The sequence below is a fragment of the Notolepis coatsorum genome, assembly GCF_963971535.1.
Source record: "Notolepis coatsorum genome assembly, chromosome: 18".
NCBI lineage: Eukaryota > Metazoa > Chordata > Actinopteri > Aulopiformes > Paralepididae > Notolepis > Notolepis coatsorum.
Genome location: NC_140182.1, coordinates 37,833,613 through 37,856,443, shown reverse-complemented (window position 1 = coordinate 37,856,443; position 22,831 = coordinate 37,833,613). Strand labels below are relative to the sequence as shown.

The following is a 22,831-nucleotide window of genomic DNA, read 5'->3' as shown; positions in this document are numbered from 1 at the left end:
TAGCACATACTTCCACTTCCACTGCATCTATCCAAATTAAATGAGTGCCTTAATTGTTTACAGATGCAGTGTAAAAGCTGAGGATGCTACTGTTATAACGCAAAGCTTCCTTTACGGGTTAAAAGGTCATCCACAAACTAATAGGATGCACGAGGAAGGATTACAGATTATGGACCAATACACATTTCTTTCTAAGTAGCATGCATTGCACACCTAACCTACGTCTGCTTCTTGTGATAATAGTAAGATCAAATAATACCTTTTTGGTTAGTTTATTATTGTAGCCTATGGACCTAAGAGTCCTGACCTCTAAAGCCTAAAGTTCCCACGGGTCTATAAACTGACAGATAATGTTACTTGCACGATCTGTAGGAATACCTTGCATCATAAGGAGAAGACCTTCGTGGTCTTACTGAATGGTTACAGTTAGAGCCTGTAGCTCGCTCAAGCCATTTAGCCCAGGCTTTATATTGGACAATCGCTGGATTGCTCTGTCTCCTAGCAACGTCACAGCCTGAAGGGGGTTCCCAAGAGACCCAGTGAGCCATCATGGCACTGACAGCACTGTGATGGCTGTCCACTAACGAACCACCCTGCCTTTTGGGAGGAGTGACCACCATAAGCCACTGTCTACCCCAAAATAGCATTCAGATAATAAAAAAAAAAAAGCGAATTTCCCATCGAAGAGCTTCATGGTAATATTGATAAATATTGTTGTGAGTTGTGGGTCATATTGTGGGTAGTGGGTACAGTAGTCAAAATGGGTCGCATGGACAAATAATTTAATTATAGCAAAAAGGGAGTACTAATGAGTTGTGGTATAATAAAGGCGAGGGAAACTGTAAACAAATGTCGTTGAAAACAGCCCACATATTATTCTGCAGCACTTTGTCACTCGCTCACCGTTAATGCAATGGCCATCACATGCGCTTTTCACCATTTGCGACGGGGGGCGCCACAGTTTTACATACCGTGTAGGCGCTCAACTTCGACTCCGCTTCCAATGTTTACAAAACAAATTCTGCCTCACCAACCATGCTCTCTCGGCCACGATGACCATCGGGATTTTGCTGAAAGGCTGAAAAATAAAATGTATTGTCATCATACAGCACAACAAGTAGAGTACAACGAAAATAAGTTTGGCATCCAACCAGTGCAAATGTAACAGTAAAGTGCAATAGTAATATGCAATGTACAGGTGATTAAACAGAATATAAAAACATATATAAATGAGTACTAGTGGGTAATTGTGCTAATCAGATGTATCTAATGGAACATAAATCTTCTTACTTATTATTAGCCCACTGGAGTGTGCATGCACACATTGTAAATAGACAAATTAGCCTACATCGCAAATGTAAACGTATGCCAAATCAAACAGCGTGCAACCACTGATAATGAAGTTTGTACAACAACTCGCACCACTTTGGTTGCTACCTGTTTCATTAAAACTAGTAATTAGGACTCGGAGCGCACTACCCATTCACAACTCACGAGCATTCCCTTTAAACGACGACGGGACTATCAAACCGGGGTGGTGGTGCCAATGACCGACGATCCTCGCGGTATATAAGCACAGACCACCGCGCGTAATTGCAAATACCATTTAATAACGTGAGTTTTATGATACATAAAATACATTTATCATGTAAAACACCGGCGAGCGGGGACCACACGGGCACCTTTCCCCACCGTATACTTTTACACGCGTCGTGGAGTAAGCGAGCACCCCTCTCTCCGGCTCGACTTGGTCTCGCCCGCCTCCCCCATCTGCTCTGCTCCGGTGTGAGTGGGATTGAAACAGATTGGAGCTCCGCGCGGGTCGCAATGGCAACTGGCCGGACGACGAAACGTCAACAGCGACTTTTGTCATCTTTGTAGTTGGGACTTCACGGAGACTTTGTCCAAAAAAAGCGTCGAGGAAAACTTATTTCTAATGTGAGAATCAAAAGGGGACACATTTTCCAGCCCGAAGATGTCCCGGGGATGTACAGTTTCTGTGGAAGAGATCCAGTGTTGGTGGGAAGTCCCCGCCATAGCGCACTTCTGTTCGCTGTTCAGGACGGCGTTCAACCTTCCAGACTTTGAGATACAGGTAAATAGGACGTGGGGGGATATACACACAATAACGCCTTTCGTGTGTACATTAAAAGTACTTTATGTCTTCTTTATTTTCTCCGTTGGCTACATCGATGTGCGGTTTGCTCGCCTCAGTTTACACGACTAACGTTCGCCTTGTGGTTAGCGGTTAGCTCGGAACTTCTCGTGGGGTTCACGTTACCAACGTTACTGCGCTCCTGTTAGCCGGGGAGCTGCTGACCAGCTAGCTGCGTTATTAGCTCATAATCATCCTCAAGAGGTGAAGCGCTCAACAAGAAAAGCTGATATGTTCACACAACCACGTAACGAGATAGCTGGTGTTGGTTGGGGGGCAGTGTCCGAATCCTCCCCGTTAATGACGGGCTGCTTTATTTAGTAGCAACACGCAACCATGTGCGACTCTGTTTGTTTTCATCTGAGACCTGACTGTGTCTCTGGCCAAACACACACAACTACACTTCACTTTCCCACAGCGAGCAAGACCGCTGATCGGGACAAAGTTATTCTGACCATAAGCATCACGATCAATCTTTTAACGTCAAACACAATAATTTCATAAATGTTTCATTTGAAACCTTAATTTAAACTCTAAATGCAACTGAGGTGTTGTCCCCCACCCACAGTCATGATAATGAATGAATGAAAACTTTATTTAACAGATTGCAGAATGGGTACAATACAGTACAGCTCAATACACACAATTGTTAAGGGGATGCAGACCAGAGAAATACTTTCGTCTTGTTTACATCAGGGTCCCCCATTTTCAATTCATAATTCATGTCGAGTGTACTGTACATACAGAATACGCACAAAAAAGCATAAACAATCACACAGCATGTAAAATCATAACAAAGGGACAACATTAATTTACATGGCAAAAAGCAAGGATTGCGAATAAATTCAAACACGCACAACTTGATTGACAAATGTTGGCGATCAAGATTTTAAACTCTGCAATATAGGGGAGAATATCGAGCTTTAACTACTGTTTTGCTGCGGTTCACTGTCTATTCATTATTTAACACGCGCTATAAATCATTAACCGAATTATAAGTTGGTAGCCCTCGTGTTCGAGTCATTGTAGTAGAATACTTGTGTGTTTTCTATCAAATAAAGTAAAGTTGATGGCTTGAGGTTGGGGTGTATTGTGTTGCTGTTGGGAGCCATCTGGCTCGGGTCGCCATAGGACGCCGATGCTTTTCAGGCATTGTTTCCTCGAGCTGCCCCTGCTCGTTGTATTCCGGGAAACTGTTTTAAACGCTTATTTTTTTATCGATAAACCCTGGCGCACAATCCACGGGGGGTCAGGCACATGAGCGCGCTTCTTTGCCGTACAACACAATCGTTGAGATGTATTATACACCGCGATTACATAATGTAACTTGACCGGCCGCTTCCCCTTATTGGTAATAAACGTTTGTATTCGAGTACAGTTGCGTGCTGCGCTTATCTCGCCGGGGTATATTGGGTTACACTCCTCCTGAGATTGTTTAATCCATCGAAGAATGATTGCACTTAAGACAAATGGGTAAGGTCAACATCACGCATCAACAGCCTCCATCAGTCACCCACCCCCACCCCCCTCGGGAGAGGAACACACGTAGGCACCGCTTTGTTGTTAGATGAGGGGCGAAGCAGATGGGGATCGCTCTGCCCCCCGGTTTACACGAAAAGTTGAAGGTCTCACCGTATACTGTTACATCTCGCCCCACAGAGGGTTGCGATTAACGCAAATGATGTAACACGCTGTTTTTAATGTTCGGGTACACAAAGATTCACTCGTACCGCCAGGTCGACCAAAGCGCTCTTGATTATATTTTTGTGTTTATTTTTTATTTTTATGAATGTCCCGTTTCTCCAGAGCAGGCATGGCTTTGCACTGTTTCGTTTTACGCGGGGCGCGTCCCGCAGCCGCCGAGAGCGAATGATTTATCCATCTTTAAGCGCATCACTAAGCACAGATCACATGTGCCGCATCCATTCACTATGGCTGGATTTCGAGGAACGTCCTATTGAGATGGATAGAGTCCTCTGATGCGCTGACATCTCAATCAGGCGGGCTCTTGATATTCAAGGTCATAACTCTTGCGGCTATTTGTTGTTGTAGTTACAGTAATGATTTTCCATAATGGGTTCAAAAACAGGCGCCCATAGAGTAAGGTTGGGGTTCTGTGAGACTCTGCATAATGTCAGGAATGTCAGAAAATGTGTTTGTAACAGTTTTTCATCTTGTGAAACCATACATCGGGCGTGTTTCACTGTAACACTAGAATTGAGTACATTCTAATTGATAGATCATGTTCTAACTTAATTTCACCTTGGTGTGCTATATCACTGAGGTGTGTAATAACAACACTGTTTTTATTTAATTTAAACCCTTTATTTAAACTTACAGAAATAAGCAAAAGAAAAAGCACATCAAATCACACAGCAATAAGACAACAAGAAGAGGCAAACACACTAACACAGCATATAGAATCACTAGAATAAGACAACAAGAAGAGGCAAAACAAGCAAGGATAACAAATCAATTAAAACACATAACTTGATTGACAAAGGTTGTAGATCAAGGTTTCCATGAGTTGGGGGCATCATAACAAAATGCAGATTCATCCTGTTCCTGTTCTTAGCCATTACTAAGAAATGTACTGCCATGCTATTAGGCTATTGGGGTGTGGGGTGATGATGAAAGCTATGGTGTGTCACGCTTGAATCATGCTTGAATCACACTTTAATCACATTGGTTTGCTTTACGCGTGGTCTTGAAACATTGTGACGAGTCACGGGCGGTTGGCAATGTCAAAGCATCTATTTCTGAACCCTGGTAATGTGTCTCTTATCCGTTGTTGGCTTGAGATGAACTGTATTGCTTTCAGTTCAAATTAAAAGTACAACCCACATTGTCTGTTTTAACCAACATTGAGCCAACGTGTTTGATGACTGGCTGCTCAGTGGGAAAAGGGAGCTTAGAAGATGATTCTTGCTGTTCCTTGAAGTGTTTTTTCTGTTTTTAGTTCCTTGAGGGATGCTCCTAAACGGCTGTGCTAAAAAAAAGCAGGTGGCCCGCTCAGTAAATAGCTCACAAATCCAGTTCTAATAGGATCTTGTGTCTTTGATGTGGCCTTGCCTGGACGGTGCTCAAACAACCATGTCTGAGTGAATGAAGCTAGGGCTGCAAGACTAACCATTATTTTGGTAGTCGACTAATCTGTTGATTATTTTTTCGATTAGTCGAAAATGGAAAGTATACTGCCCCCAGCACTCCCTGTAGTGCATTGCAGTTACAAATGAACATTTGCGCAGTTTTGAATGAACGTTACCGGCTCTCTGTTTTTATACGACACATCGACACTCAAATGCCGTGTCGTCGATTATGTCGACTAATCGTTGCAGCCCTAGAATGAACAACAGGGATTTGTAGAGAGCCCATCTGACTCTTAATGCCATGATATGCCCAATTTTAGCGTTGACGAATCTGAAATTTGGTGTGAAATATATATCCCACATTCCCACTAACAAGTAGATTCATGTGAAAGCTGTGTTGAAGTTCTCAAAGCCAATGTTGATTTGATTAGGAAGGTCAAGCCACAAAAGACTGAACTCTCGAAGCTTTTGAGAAGTGCAATTGTAATCTAATTATGATCAGTTCTGTATTTTGTTAACATTATTGATGTGGTGGACCTTGCCATCAATGCTAGTCCCACAATTCTACCCTAGGAATTCAAACTCTTGTGGTTTGTAAATGGGTCTACAGGTTCCTCTCTCAGCTGCAGTGTGGAGAGATGTTCCTCAGGGGGGTTCTTGTCCTGGAGGCTGAGTGGACTCTCAAGAGGGAACTGTCTTGTCAGGCGGGCGTGTTTGTTTTGGGTTCTGGTACATTCCAGGAGGTATGACACACGCTGGCCTGTGCACTGTCAGTAGTGTAGTGTTTTGGTCTGACTGGTCCACCCTTTACCTTGTGACGTGCAGGTGTCTCGAAGCGTGATCAGAATTGACGGGCTAGGTTTGTTATTACAAATTTGACTTTTCGGGCGCTACTAGTCACGGCAAGTCGATGAAAGTTTGACAGCTTTGATTACTTGAGTAAGATTTTCAATCTGCAGAACATCTATCTCACTCGTCTCTCCAACTGTGCCGGCGCTGTGTTTACGCGCTCGTACGATGACGGTTAGCTCTCTCTCTGCAACCCTACCTCTCAGTGTGTAGGTTGGGTTACCTATGGGTCGTTGGCGGAGTAGGGGGGTGCTAGTGGGTGTGTGTGCAGGAAGTAGCCGTCATTGGCTCTGATGGAGTGGGGAGTGGCAGGTGATTTCAGTCAAGCCTGGTGCTCAGTGTCAACATTTCACGGTGTTCTGTCAGGCCCTTTCCTGTGAGCCTAGAGGTTGAGCTGCTGTCCTGTAGCGTAGGGAGGGAGGTAGTCTGTCTGTACCGTATTCTATGGCCTACCATCATGTTACCATGCAAAAGAACATTGCAGTCTATATGTTTTGAGTCCAGTGAAATCTTTTGTTTTAGCTAATCCACAAAATAAATGGACTCATAGTCAAACAAAATAGCCTCTTTATACAGGCCTAATCAAAGTGAAATAGTCTCTTTATACAGGCCTAATCAAAGTGAAATAGTCTCTTTATACAGGCCTAATCAAAGTGAAATAGTCTCTTTATACAGGCCTAATCAAAGTGAAATAGTTTCTTTATACAGGCCTAATCAAAGTGAAATAGTCTCTTTATACAGGCCTAATCAAAGTGAAATTGGTTGCTTGTGAAAATAATTAAATTAAAAGTATTTCAAGGCTTAATAAAAGCACAATAAATTAAACGCATGAAAGTCCACATCCTTCTTTTATTAGGTGCATGTAAGACTTATGTTTTATCCACATCAACCACCGGCGTCTCACAAAAAACACTTTACTCTATCTAAAGCCTGTTGCAGACGACAGAAAAACACTTGACTATGATGATAAAGCCTGTTACAGACAACAGAAAAACACTTGACTCTATGATGATAAAGCCTGTTATAGACAACAGAAAAACACTTGACTATGATGATGAAGCCTGTTACAGACCACAGAAAAACACTTGACTATGATGATGAAGCCTGTTATAGACGACAGAAAAACACTTGGACTATGATGATGAAGCCTGTTACAGACAACAGAAAAACACTTGACTATGATGATGAAGCCTGTTACAGACAACAGAAAAACACTTGACTATGAAGCCTGTTGCAGACAACAGAAAAACACTTCACTCTATCTATGATGATGAAGCCTGTTACAGACAACAGAAAAACACTTGACTCTATGCTGATAAAGCCTGTTACAGACAACAGAAAAACACTTCACTCTATCTATGATGATGAAGCCTGTTACAGACAACAGAAAAACACTTGACTCTATGCTGATGAAGCCTGTTATAGACAACAGAAAGTGAGTCAGAACCGATGCTGTCGTTGCATTCATCGCTCAAGACAAGAGGCATGTCAATATCGTGGAAGGAGAAGGATTTAAACCAGTGGTCCCCAAACTGGTTTACGAATCCGCCTCCGCATTTGGCCTGGCCCCGGAGCTGGCAGCATCCCCATTGTCGCACGCACACACACACACACACACACACACACACACACACACACTAAGGCTGAGCCCGAACCCTGTTTTTAGGGTTCGAACGTTCGCCAGGGTTTATCGAACGAACGTTCGAACGTTCGTTTTTTAATTTTTTTTTATAAATTTGTTTTTTAATAATTTTTTTTTTATTGTATTATTATAGTCTATAGATCCTACGGAGGGCGGCATTGCATAGTCTATTGGTGAAAAACATGTTGTTTACAGTGGTGGCTGTTCATGTAAACATGTAATTAAACAAAGCACTCAGAAGAAAATAAACAAGCTACTGAATCAAAGTATGATAAACAATAGCCCTTGCAGTCACGTAAGGGGCTAGATAAACAAATGCATTAGTTTTGTGGCATTAACGTTAGTGTTACACGTTCAATAACAGGTATTCACTCTTGGACGACGGGAGGGGAGCCGGGAGGAGAGGCGCACGCCTCGGCTCAACAGACCCGTCCACCGTCTACCTCGGAACGGCCGGGCTCCCAACACGCCTGCCGCCCGTCCGCCCTACCACCGTTCCGAGGTAGACGGTGGACGGGTCTGTCCACCGTGCGCCTGCTGTTGTTTCCAACGCAACCACCTCCCGCCATGAAGCTCGCGCTCCGTGGCCGAAAAAGGCTGGTATTCATTAATGATCCTTCTGCAGGTTCACCTACGGAAACCTTGTTACCGATTACTTCCTCGGCGGGGAGCTAACTACGGCTCCCCGGTAGCTACGGTAAGTCTGTTGAGGCTTGCCGATTGGTGGTAACAGCAGAGGCGGGTGCAAGCGGTGTGACGTAATTGGCAGAATCGCCTGTCAATCAAAATAGAGCTCTGGTTGAGAAATAGTATCCCGCTGCAGCCCGGCAGACCATACTGGTTGAGGCGAGCGCCTCGCATTCACATCACCTCAACCCCGTGCGCATCCTTTTTTTTTTTTTTTCACCGAACGTTCAAACCTATTAATTAAAGTCCGAATGTCAGCGTAACGAACGAACGTTCGGGCTCAGCCTTAACACACACACACACACACATTTACATTTAGTCATTTAGCTGATGCTTTTATCTAAAGCGACTTACAAGTTCTGTACGACAAGACAGCAAGAAGGGTACAACTCTATCAGCTGAGTAACAATGTTTATCAAGGTGTTGCGTGTTACAGTGTAGGTTAGTTTATTAGGAAAAGTGCATGACAGTAAGGTTAGTCACGGTTAGTTTTTTTTTTTTTTTTTTTTTTTTTTTTTTTTTAATAATTTCAGATAATTGTTGAAGAAGTGAGTCTTTAGTCGACGGCGAAAGATTGGACGGGATTTGGCTGTCCTAACTGGGATGGGTAGTTCTCACACGCACGCACGCACGCACGCACGCACGCACACACACACGCACACACACACACAGACACACAAATCGAAGTAAAAAAAAAATTGAAAAAAATGTTTTTTGAAAAAAAGATTTATCTTTTTTTTTTTTTTTTTTACTTCGATTTTTTTTTAATGTTCGAAGCTTGTGCCATCGAACGAAGCTTCGAAGTATTTAAGACAGCCCTAAGGATTTGCAACTAAATATTAAATATGATTACTTTTAAGTTTATGTTAATTTGTACAATTACTTTTGGTCCCCTAAAATGGAGGCACAATGTACAAAAAGAGCTACAATTCCTAAACAGTTAACCTGAATGTAAACACTGTCAAATTAAAGCTGAAAGTCTGCACTTTAACCCCATAGGCATTGTTTCATTTCAAATCCAGTGTACTGGGGTACAGAGCCAAAACAACAATAGAAAAATGTTTCATTGGAATCAGACTTGCAGAGTTGTACTGTATGTATTTTTTTCCAATGCTGTTGTCAATTATATATCTATATTATTTTTATTTTATTTAATCCAATAATAATACATCTAAATTGCTCAATGTCGCTGTATTATAAAGAGCTGGTGATGGAAATCGGGCGAGATCAGACGATTTTGAATTTAAATGAATATATAGCCTATATTATGGCCCTGTCAGCCCTCCTGTCATGTGCTTTCTGCTCTGCTCTGTCACCCGGCCCTGATGGACAGCAAGGCGGGTCAACACTGTGGCTGCTGACTGCCTCAGCCAACTGGGCCTGTCACATTCATGCCCCCTTGTTAATCTTCTATTCTGGTGTTGTCCTCTGGTGTCAGGGCTGGCAGAGGAGCTGGAGAAAGGGCCCAGGGAAGCATACCTCCATGGCATCAGCTGCTCTGGCTGGGAGGGAGGAGACGAGCCTTAGTCTCTGCCAATATTGGCACAGAGGATGCAAGCCTGCTGTTGAATCCAATAACAGTGTTAATAGGGGCCATGCTTTAAAAGTTTATTATAGGGATGCCCCGATCACGTTTTTTGCCACCGATACCGATCACCGATCGTCGTGAGCCATATCGGCCGATACCGATCCGATACCGATCGTTTTTGATTAAAAAGAAATTAAAAATTATTTTATATAATTTTTTTTTTTCTTTTAATAATAAAATATAATTAGACTTGTACTTGTATTATCTGCGAGACATCGCCACCACGCAACAAGCTCCACTGTCTGTGTGTACTCTAGTAGCCTCCAACTACGGCCAGGATTCTCCGGAGCTGCACCTGGACCTATACTCGAGTAGCCTCGAGCAGAGCTACGGCCAGGATTCTCCGGCGCTGCACCTGGACCCTATTGGCATAACGTTACTTAACTGTGCTCAGCAAGCCCTCAGCTCGAATACGCATCGAATCAGTGTTATAAGACATTGATATCAGGAGCTATCTGTAGCTACTGCTAGCCGGATATATAACGTTAATACAACGCCTCAGTGAATTATTTAGTTCAATGGGACATTTCGTTTTGAACGGTGAACTAACTTGCGCTAACGTGAGCTAACAGGTAGCATACACGTCTCTACTAGACTTTGTGGAGCGTTTGTTGATGTCAGGAGCTATCGGTAGCTGGCCGACTAGATGTTATAAGACATTGATATAAGACATTGATATCAGGAGCTATCTGTAGCTACTGCTAGCCGGCTAGATGACGTTAAGACAACTATTTAGTTCAATCGGACATTTCGTTTTGAACGGTGAACTAACGTCAGCTAACGCAAGCTAACGGAGATATCAACATGGACCACTAGACTTCTGGGGCATTTGTTGATATCCGGAGCTATCAGTAGCTAGCCGGTTAAATACCGTTAGACAATGCCTACTAAAAGTGAATAGTTGACTGGGTAATTTTGTTTAAACAGTAACGATAGCTAGGTAGCTAACGTTAGCTCAGGTCGAATGCACTATCTAGACTCAGCAGAGGAGGTCCGCCTCCTCTGTGTTTACAAACTCTACACGGGTACGGGCGGGGCTAGGGAGGAGGAGCAGTTTGCAGGTCCTGAGCGTCTGAGACAAGCGAGTGAGATATCCACTTGATCAGTTTCCGCGATCGGCGAATATGACTAATTATCGGAATTCCCCGATCGCATATTTATACTGATTATCGGCCGATAACGATCGGTGGCCGATCGATCGGGGCATCCCTAGTTTATTAACCTCTTATGCATCAGGCAAAAAAATTTGGCTAGTTTTCCACAACACACCTGACTATTGCATACCCAAAGTCATTTGCTATTTATTATACTTTATACTTATAGCACATGCATGAGTCTGGTCTGGTCTCTCCTGAAAGGAAACATTCTGAACTTTCATCCATAACAGGAAGAATCACTCTTGAGTGCTAATGAAATAGAGTTACAGAGGTTTGAACACACTGAAGTAAAAGTTTTGTTTACTCACATTTCTGCCTGTCAGTAAATGCCTGTTTTTGAGTTCCAGCTGAGAGGTAGGAGCTGGAAAACATAACTGTTCCAGAGCCTGAAGTCTTATCTAGTACAGGTACAAAGTTGATAATCCCACGGAAAATTAGTGTTTTACTAAGGTTTTTGTAATGTGTGTACTGGCAATAATTCTGCATGATTATCCAAAATGGGCGTCTGCTGCCATTTATTCCGACACGCTAGTTAAAACAAAGAACTTGTCCAGCTTCTTCTTTGTCTTTCTCGTTGCAATCACCCCTCACGTTGGATACCCTTGGATCCAGAATTTCATTGGCTACAAAGGTGGTCAATCATTTTCGATCAGAGGTGACCAAACCAGACATGGTCACTTGTCCGAATGGCTTGTCAAATGACGCTCGTCAGATGTTGGGTCTTGTAACCCGAGTAGGGTGACGATCGAAAGGCGGCCAATTCAACTTTCCAACAATGTATTGGTTGATCTGCAAAAACGCAGCCCGGAGCCGGCAGACAAAGGCAAAGTGCTGTGATGGCCCATCGTCGGGCCGCCCGATGTTTTAACGGGTTAAGAAGTTACTGGTTTTTTCTGTTTTTCTTTATTCAAGCTAGCGCGACACTTAATATGTACAGTGAGACACTTTGGTAGTAAGTCATACTGGCCAGCAGCCTAACTAGTAAGGGATATGTATAGATATAGTATCTACAGTAGGGGTGTAACAGTACACAAAAACCACGGTACGGTACGTACCTCGGTTTTGAAGTCAAGGTTCGGTACCGGTTTTCGGTACAGTGGGGGAAAGTTTGGCTTTCCATGTTCCACTCAGGGGTGATGTAGTGTGCAGTAACTAACTATACTTGTAGGGCTGTCAACGAATATTCTATATTTAAATTAATAATCGACTTGTAAAAAAAAATGTAAAAATAATAATAATTATATTAGATTGTGAAAAAACAGCCCCCGGTGGGCGGTCGTTAGTGGTTAACATACCGTTGTATTCGTTCGGTACACTACACAGCCGTACGGTACACACTGAAATGGTTCGGTACGGATACGTGTACCTTTACACCCTTAATCTACAGATATGTAAAATGGATTATATGCTGGTATGTGCAGACAGTAACTATGTATTATTGTACATGCTATCATACAGAGTTATTTGGGTTCTATGCAGGTGTATAAAAAAATAGGTATATAGAAAGGAAGGAACAAGGCTGAAGAATCGCACCCTCTCCGAAACACAGATTTCTGACCATCACAAGCCAGGGGCCCTTGCATTGCTCATGTGTCCTGGTCATAAAGATCAGTGGGTAAGGACAACACAGGACGGCTCACTGGACAGACTACTGTGGCAGTAACCAGCTGGATCAAAACCTGATCCCTTTTCTTAAAGCGGAGGCCTTTTCTTTTTAAATGAATGTCACTGTTGAGAGCAGAACTTTTGTACCTTGTGAAACTGCTAGTGGGCTGGATATTAACAAACCCAGTGGTCCAGGCTTGAAGGTGCGACTGTGGTGCGTTTGTCGAGGCGGCTCTTTTCTTTCCCTACGGTTCCGCTCAGCGATAATGGAGAACCTCTCCTCCTCCCTGGCCCGGCTTACAACACGGCTCCTTGCACATTGTTCCTGTGTTGTTACACTTCACTGTCACTGCGTTCTGCTCTTCCTTCCCTGGGCCAGAGAGAAAGAGAGGAGAGGAAGGAGAGAGGGACTGTGTGTGTGAAGAGAGGGAGGGCAAGGTAGGGAGGGAAGAAAGAAGGAGAGGGGGCGGGTGTGTGAGGAAGGGAAAGCAGGAAAGAGAGAGAGACTCTGCAGCAAGGAGGCCCAGGGTCAGCATGGCTCTCCAGCCACCTCTCCCAGCCTGGCCCTTTGTCTCTCTCTGTGTGGAGTATGCTTGATTTCCTGGCAGTGTGACTGTGAAATGATGCCTGAAATCCCACAGCCTCCAGGCACTCCGGGTTTCTGCTGTGGGATCCTCGGGGATGTGCCCTTCAGTCGCCAGACATGGCCCTTCCAGCCAAGGACCACTGCCTGCCATGTCTAGATTGGTGCCAACACCAACATGTTTGCCCCCCACCCCGCCGCGCCTCTCCCTCTGCCGGTAGCCCATTTGGTGCACCGTCATGTCTTTGATTCCATACGTCTTCATCAGCTGTCCGATGCTATCTGTGCGAGGAGCTCTGAGGGGAATTGGCCTCTTTCTTGAGGCTGTTTATTATTAAACTCTAGAGACAGACAGAGAAGGATGGGAGTGGGCTACTAATTTGCTTTTGTGGGTGAATCCATTAACAGTGGGCTGACGGAGCCAGTCAGGAGCACTATGTGATGAAAGCAGGGGAATGAGAGCCGACTGCTGCTGCTGGTTCTGCTAATGCTAGTTTAGCTTGTGTTGTCCAGATGCTAACAAAGCCCATTCCTTAGACTTAGACTAACTCTTTATCTGTCTTATATTAGACTTCTCTTCTAGTATGTCTCTCCAGCAGCCCTGCTCTGTCCATAGCCCCTGTTTTATGCTCTTATTCCCACTGTGAACTCTTAAGCACTCTGTTCACTTTTACTGTTGCATCTCTGCTTCTGTTCCATCATAAACTTTTATTAATTCCCTGCCAGACCCTTGTCTCTTCTACCGCAGCTCCATCCACACCAGTGTCTTTTCTTTCTTTCTGATGAAACTCTCAAATTAACTTTATTTTTTTAGCTGCGACCAGCAGCTCTATTGGCCACTCTTGTCGGTTGGTTGGTTGGTTGGTTTTTTTTCTTTCTAAGTATCTGAAATTGTATTTCATACCTATTAGGTTTGTATACTTGTACTTTTACTCAATTACATTTCAGAGAAAAAAAACATACTTTACAAATCTCGCAGGTCCAACTATTTGAATTAGTATATTTGTGTCTCTGGCCGAACTAACGTTAACGTTATTAACCCATTCTTTGCCGGAGCTTATATCCATCCTTGTAGCCTCTCTGCCAGCTCTATTTGTCTATGCCGGAGATGTTCACCTTCTTTGCAGGGCTATAACTTTTTTAATTGTATTGCTAAATTGACATTACTATGGCGCTTTCAACATCAATTATCTATCGTTCAGGATGTAGGAACGTTTAACTTTTTCATTCATACAATAATACGGTCTAGAGTATAAATATGTTTTATCGTTTTCTGCAGTATTTCATAGAACGTGAGATATATATATTAGATCATCAAATGCAGTTTGATACCGATCCATGCTATATTAAAAATTTCAACTGTACACGGTCCTAGATGTGTTGACTGATCATCTGCGGTTGACCGGAGGGGGGGAGGTTGTTTATAATTCAATGACGACGTTAAATGATTTATGTAGTATGGGTGATATATAGATCAGAGCAGTTTGTATCGAAAATGGCAAAGCAAAACGCTGAAACTCACCCCAGTCTCCTCTTACCGTTGGGTGATGAGCGTGGAGCAAAAAGATCGCTATTATGTAGGGCTGTCTTAAATGCTTCGAAGCTTCGAACGTTCGATTCGATGGCACAAGCTTCGAACATTAAAAAAAAAATCGACGTTTAAAAAAAAATAAAAATAAAAAATCAAAAAAAAATTCAATTCTTTTTTTTACTTCGATTTGTGTGCGTGTGTGTGTGTGTGAACTACCCATCCCAGTTAGGACAGCCGAATCCCGTCCAATCTTTCGCCGTCGACTAATGACTCACTTCTTCAACCATTATCTGAAATGATAAAAAAAAAAAAAAAAAAAAATCTAACCGTGACTAACCTTACTGTCATGCACTTGTCCTAATAAACTAACCTACACTGTAACACGCAACACTTTGATGAACATTGTTACTCAGCTGATAGAGTTGTACCCTTCTTGCTGTCTTGTCGTACAGAACTTGTAAGTCGCTTTGGATAAAAGCGTCAGCTAAATGACTAAATGTAAGTGTGTGTGTGTAGGTGTGTGTGTGTGTGTGCGCGCACCTTGTAGAATTCCACACATAAGAAAGAAAGATACTGGGATGAATAAACAAAATAGGAAATAAAATGTAGAAATGCATGCAATACATAAATAAATATGAATCTCCATATATGAAATAGAACATTTAGATAAGGTGCTACTGAGATGTTTTGGTGAGTTCTTTGTTTTTTTGTGGAAGTTGCCCTTCTTAAAAATGCATGAACATTCACTGATAATTGGTCTGTAGTGGAGTCTACAAGGTCTACATTGCCGGACCATGTAGAATCCGGACCTTGTAGACTGACATAATTCTGTGCATAGTTTAGTCTACACAGGCCATATTTCAAATAATCAAAATCTTACTTCATTCATCTTAAACATTCTTGATTTGGGGGATTGGTAGTTCCCATGAAATCTGAAGTTGTTCAAACGACAACAGCGATCCACCTTGAATTAAATCACACAGCCGAGTGAAACCTTGTTGGATGCGTCAGTCACGAAAGGGGCTACTTAATTAATTAATCCAACCCACTTTATTTATAGAGCACATTTAAAAACAACAACGTTTACGAAAGTGCTGTACAAGTCCCACAACATAAGATAAAAAAAATAAAAATAAAAAAAAAAATTAAATTTTTGTTTTTAATTTAAAAAAAAAAAAATTTCGACGCTTCGAATTAAAATCGAAGCTCGGCCCCGAAGCTTCGATTGCCAAAAAAAGCTTCGAAGGTCAGCCCTACTATTATGGGATGTTGATCTAGGGGATCCAGTTCCGGTTTGTATAATACTAATACACGTCCAATCATGTTGTTTATTGAGTTATGGCAACGGATCGATATGCACGGTGTCTGGATAGAATAGGGGACGGACTAAGCACTTCCGGTTTTGGCAACTCGCTGATCGGCCACCAGGTGGCGGTATTGAAGCGTTGGAGAGTTGAGCGGAGTCCTACAACACCAGCAAAGACTCCGTGGGTGAAATGTGAATACCATGACGAAAATATGAAATATTGATCTCAAAGACGCTGTAAGACGTCATTGGCAGATTACGCATGGCGGAGAATGACGTCTTAACACGTCATCGGCGGAGAAAGGGTTAATCCTGCGGCACACACTTTTTTTTATCCACCTTTTCTCCTTATTTTTCTCCCATCCCAATTTCGCCTCGCCAATTCTCCCTTCAATTCGCCCCTCCCCTGTCTCGAACGTTGCTAGACCACCATCTCCTGCGTTAGTGGCGAGCGCCTTGCCCACTGCGCCACTTAGCCGCCCGGCCACACTTTATTTAAAAACAGCCAATCAAATCCCCATCAATGGAAAATTTGTTTTTACTTTTTAGTACATTTAAAAGTAGAAACTTTTTTACTTTTACTCAAGAGTGCAGATACTCTGACTTTTACTTGAGTACGATTTTGAGACGGTACCCGTACTTTCACTTAAGTATAATTTCTGGGTACTTTTTACACCCATGCCCCCTTCCCCAAGTCTTGCCAGTCCCCTAGTCCAGACACAGTCTTCCTGTCCCCATCTATTGCTTCCAACCCTATCCTCAGCAGTCTCCCTGTTCCCATCTATTGCTTCCAACCCATGTCCCCATCTATTGCTCCAAACCCTATCCCCAGCCCCAGCAGTCTCCCTCTCCCCACAGCCCTGGCATCACCATGACTAAACCCCAGATGGTGGCTCTTTCTTTCTCTTCCCCCTGGAGGGTGGAAGCTCTCTACTCAGACTGGGTGCTGGCTGCTGCAGCCCGTCTGGGGGGGCTCCTATTCTCCAGAAAGCCCCCAGCGTGATTGTAAAAGAAGATTTAGTCCTATTAGACCAGGCAAATAAGAGGGAGAGAGCTGGCTGGGGGCTGCTGGGTGAGCATGGTCTTGTTTCTCTGGTCTAAAAAGCAAATGGATTAGAGGAGAGATGGGGGGGGGGGGGTCTTAAAGTGTTGCTTCATGATGGCCTGACTTCAGACAGACAGCCTCTCGCTGATTCCTAGTTTCTGTGGATTATAACTGCATAGCGGTCACTTAAAGTGTGCTGCCAGGAGTCTGGCTTCAATTAGGGGCCTTTGAAGTGAGAGCTCTGGGGGTGGCCACGGTGGTCGATGGCGGGGTGTCTTCGGGAGAAGCGGAAGCAGGCTTGCTGGGTTTTTTCGCGGAGGAGGAAGCGAGCGTCGGCCGTGGGATCCGATTCTTGCGGTATCAGCGAGGGAGACGGGTCAGCGGGCCGTGTTTCCGCCAGAGAGTGCCGCAGCCTTGAAAGGGATCAGTGGCTGCAGCTTTCATCCTGAATATCTTTACCTTTTAACCCTGGCTTTGCTCTGTTCCTTTGTTGGCCATGGCCACGATGGAGGAGAATGGAAACGCACACATACACACATACATACATATACACATACACACACAGCAACAATGAGCCTTTCATCAGCCTCCCGTTTGTTTTATCCTCCTATCTCAGCTCAATCCTGCCTGCTGGAGCTCCTATCCTTAGCCCTGCGCTATTCACTCATCCCCCTCTCCTCACCTCTTCTCTGTCCCACCCACTGACACATCCCCTGCTCATCCTCTCTCGCCGCCTCTCATACAGCAACCTCTGACACTTTCTCCTTTACATGCCAACTTACACATAAAGCCTTGAACCCTTTTCACACTTGCCTATAACCCCCCCCACCCCCCCTCATTAATACACACACACACACACACACACACACACACACACACACACACACACACACACACACACACACACATTCTTACCCCCTCACATGAGTTGTGTGTCTCTTAACAACCATACCACATTGTAAGAGATGGTTCCCCCTCCCCCCTTTGTGATTGACAAGTGAGAGTAGAAGTACATGCATCAGATGGTTTCACATGGAGTGTGTGGTGTGTGTGTGCAAGCAAGGATGGGTGGGGGGTGTAAGGGGCACGTACAGAGGGGTTTGTTTCAGCCAGCTCCATTGTTGCCTCTCCCCATGGCTCCCTCTCTCTGTCTCCAGTCTGGAGCGGCCTCCCTCCTCTGCAGCTCTCTCTTCCTCCGTCGCCCACTGCTCCCTCAAGGACGATGAGGCCTACCTCTCCAATACAATAATGGGGGGGCTGGGTTTGGCTCTTTTTCCCTTTTGCCGGAACTTACTGCGGCGTGCCACGCCATCGAGTCCAACTCATGGGTTCCACAAGTGTTCTGCCCTGCCAGATCATTCCTGGAACTCTGGTTTAGTGGCACAGCCTGAGCCGCACAAAAAGTTTTGTCCTGAGAAATTCTATGCGGAATCCTTTCTGTGAAGTCCTCTCTAAATCCTTTTTGATCTGAGAAAAATTCAATGACCGACGTTAAATGATTAATGTATTATGGGTAGGGCTGGGCGATATGGCCTAAATATGATATCACGATATTTTCTGACCTTTCGGCGATACACGATACGCATCACGATGTTTTTCTTTTTTTCCCCAAACAATTCATTATGAGGCTTACCAAGACAGTATTTGAGTTTGCAAGCTAACATTAAAGACAAAATAAAATACCCATGCATTTAGCATTTTTATATTATATATTAGATTTAGATTATTGGATTATTAGATTATATATTGCATATATTTAGCAATGAGATATTATATGATTTAGATATGAAATATGATGAATTGAAAATGGGGGACCCTGATGTAAACAAGACGAAAGTCTTTCGCTGGTCTGCATCCCCTTAACAATTGTATGTATTGAGCTGTACTGTACCCATTCTGCAATATGTTAATAAAGTTTTAAATCAATCAATCAATCAATCAATCAATAGGATTTTAGCATTTTTATGAAACTACTGTATATTTGTATGTCTCTAAATGTTTTGATGAATTGAAAATGGAGGACCCTTATGTAAAAAAGCCGAAAGTCTTTTTCTGGTCTTCATCCTCCAGTCAGTCCACTGTTGTTGTATTGAGCTGTACTGTATTGTACCCATTCTGCAATCGTTAATAACGTTCATTCATTCAATCATTCAGCCGGCAACAGAATAATTTTGATTGACAGTCGAGTCTGCCAATTACGTCACACCGCTTGTACCCGCCCTGCTGTTCTTAGCACCAATCGGCAAGCAGCGCTATTCTTTTTTTACTTCCTGAATGCCCTCCTTGATTTTAACGAGAGCTCAGCTCAACGACAACAACAACAGCTCACCGCAGCCGACGAGTGATTACTAGCGCACCGCAGCATGACAACGAGGCATAATGATTTTACTGCAACAAATGTTATAATAAAAGCCTTTCCATACATCTGTCTGATTGAAAACTTTATTAACAGACCGCAGAATGGGCACGCACAACTCGGCACGGACTGAGATATGAACAGTAACGCTTGCTATCTATATGTCGTCATCGGACGTTGCTATGTTTGGGTAAATACGCTGATGTGTAACTTATATAACGTGTAACTATATAATGTTGATGCCACAAAACGAATGCCTTTGTTAATCATAAGTACTAACTAACTTTGATGCAGTAGTGTGTGTGTGGGAGCGGCGTTGTTCAAAAGTTTGAACGGGGTGGACCAGATTGACGCGACACAATCCTCTTGGGCAAAACATCACGATATCCACGATACGTTAAAGTGTATCGTTAATGAACTGTACCCGATATTTATATAATATCGTCATATCGCCCAGCCCTAATTATGGGTGATATATTGATCAGAGCAGTTTGTATAGAAAATGGTAAAGAAAAACGCTGAAACTCACCCCAGTCTCCTCGTAGCGTTGGGTGATGAGAGTGGAGCAAAAAAGATCGCTATTATGGGATGTTGATCGATGCGATCCATTGCCGGGTTGTATATTACTATTATACAACGGCATGCAAATTTCTCGATTCTGATTGGCTGAAACAGTCATTTTACACGTCTTTATTGGCAACAATTCCACGCTGCTGGCCCAGGACCCGCCCACAACCGAACCACATCACATCACTCCGCAGGATCACAAGAAGGTGGACAATAATCTTTACAAATGGATATGTTGATCGCGACTAAACGACTAAATATCAAGTGATTCTGTCACAGCGAATGTCTTAGTCGTTTAAACAATGTTGGATGATGTAATTGATGAGTCTTGAATCATTCTGTAACAAAAGAAAAATCGCGGATTGATTGATTGATTGATTTTCAATTTTTTTTTCAATTTTTTTTTCCTTTCGACTGTCAGCGCTCGCTCTAGTCTCCACCCACCGCCACATCCCCCCCCCCCCCCCCCCCCCCCCCCCCCACACACACACACACACACACGCACACACACACACACTCTGCCTGCAACGTGGGGGATAGTCAGAGAGCTGGGTGCTGCGCTGTTCTAAGTGAGCATGGCCTATTGAGTTGATTGATTGATTGATTGCTAATTTTATTACTGTACGCTTGGTTTCCAACTGGTTAAGTTTAGGCCCTCTACAGTAGGTTTAAAAAAAATAAATAAAAGAATAGGGCGAAGAAAACGTTTTTTTCCTATAGGGCAAAGAAAACTTTTAAATTTGTTTTACCTACTTTATATAGAAGCATCTAAGAATGAAGTTCTATGGAAAGTAGGTCTGCATTCCCTTAACAATTGTGTGTATTGAGCCGTACTGTATTGTACCCATTCTGCATCTGGTAATAAAATTTTCAATCAATCATTCCAATAATACACAGTTGGATGTGTTAGTTGGTTGGATGCACTTCAAGCTGCTTCCACATGAGGCAACTTCTCTCAATCATTCCAATAACACACAGTTGGATGTGTTAGTTTGGTTGGATGCACTTCAAGCTGCTTCCACATGGAGGCAACTTGTCTTTTTTGTAGTTGTGGGAACTACTTTTTCTGGCGGATGGTTTTTTCAATAAATCTTCGATTAATGTGTGTTTATTGTATAGAAATAAGGTTGGATGAATCTGGCAGTTGTATAAAAGCTTTACACCACTTGCAGTCGTGATTTGTGAACAATAAACCATGCCTAGGGGGGTCTAACGACCCTCGGCTGCGCCTCAGGCCTAACGACCACCCCTAGGCATGGTTTATTGTTCACAAACCACTCCTGCGCGTGATGTAATGCTTAAATACACGTCCAAATAATGTTGATTATTGAGTTATGGCAAAGATCCATATCCACGGTGTCTGTATTGAGCCCCGGGACGATCACAGAGTGGCCGGACGAAAATAGGGGACTGACCAAGCACTTCCGGCCACTTCCGGTTTGGCAACTCGTCGATCGGCCACGAGGTGGCGGTATTGAAGCGTTGCAGAGTTGAGCGGAGTCCTACAGCACCAGCCAAGACTCTGTGGGTGAAATGTGAATACCATGACGAAAATATGAAATATTGATCTCAAAGACGCCTTACGACGTCATTGGCAGATTACGCATGGCGGAGAATGACGTGTTAACACGTCATTGGCGGAGAATGGGTTAAGAAAGTGTCATTATCCTTGTTTGGAGCATAGATATTCATTATGGTCAGATCAACCATCCCTATTGTCCTTGATTGCTACATATCTGCCCTGTTTGTCCTTTACTTCCTTCTGTACCACAAAACCGATGGACCAACTAATCAAAATGGCCACTCCCTTCTGCTATTTGGTCAAAAACACCTGCTCAACCCATTCTCTCATTAATTTCTTGTGTTCAGCGTCACTCAAGTCGGTGTCCTGTAATCATGCTGTTGAGAAATGAGGACTAAATGTTTTCAACTGACCTAAAATCTTTTTTCTTTTAACTCTTTCTGCGCCATAAACGAGATGTTTCAAATCCAACTGCTGAGCGCCAAAAACGAGTTTTCTCGTTTTTAGATCCCTTTTTTCCCCTTCGATTTTCCTATTCTAAACACTCACTCAGACCTGCCTGTGTCTCCCTGGCACCGCTGCCTACGTTATAATTGCAATGACGATCTAATCCCGACAGGTGGCAGTATCGCCTACCTTTTGAACTGGGTCTCTAAGGTGTCTTTCAGTGCCTCGGTACCTCGGGCTGCAGGAATCTCTTCCCCCTCAAAGTGAATCAGCACACACTACACAGCCATCTGTCGGAGATTTGCTCGCCTGAAACTAGGGGTGCACCGATATATCGGTCGGGTATCGGTATCGGCCGATAAGTGCCTTGTTGACTGCTATCGGCCGATAAGCTCAAATGTGCCGATAGCAGTCGCCGATAAATAACCATTAATTTGTGTAGCGGCAAAAGGCAAAAAAAAAAAAGTTCACTCGCGACCTAAGTTCACTCGCGACCTACCGGCACAACGCCCGCCGTCTCCCCCACACACACAAGCTACTGCATCAAAGTTACTACTTATGATTAACAAGGCATTCGTTTTGTGGCATTAACGTTATATAGTTAGTGTTACACGGACAATAACATCAGCATATTATTATTACCCATAGCAGCAAGGCATTACTCCGAGTCCGTTCATAGCTCAGTTCCATTCCGTTGCTCAT

General features: G+C 43.5%; 1 protein-coding gene across 1 annotated transcript in view; it reads left to right on the top strand.

The window, feature by feature from the left end:
• Positions 1-1,975: 1,975 nt before the first annotated feature.
• cecr2 (CECR2 histone acetyl-lysine reader) overlaps positions 1,976-22,831 on the top strand; it is a gene marked incomplete at its 5' end in the record, with an annotated part of 141,413 nt that continues 120,557 nt past the window's right edge. The window contains one exon of the mRNA XM_084335160.1: positions 1,976-2,095. Within this exon, the coding sequence (XP_084191286.1) occupies positions 1,976-2,095 (120 nt within the window). The remainder of the gene's footprint in view (positions 2,096-22,831) is intronic.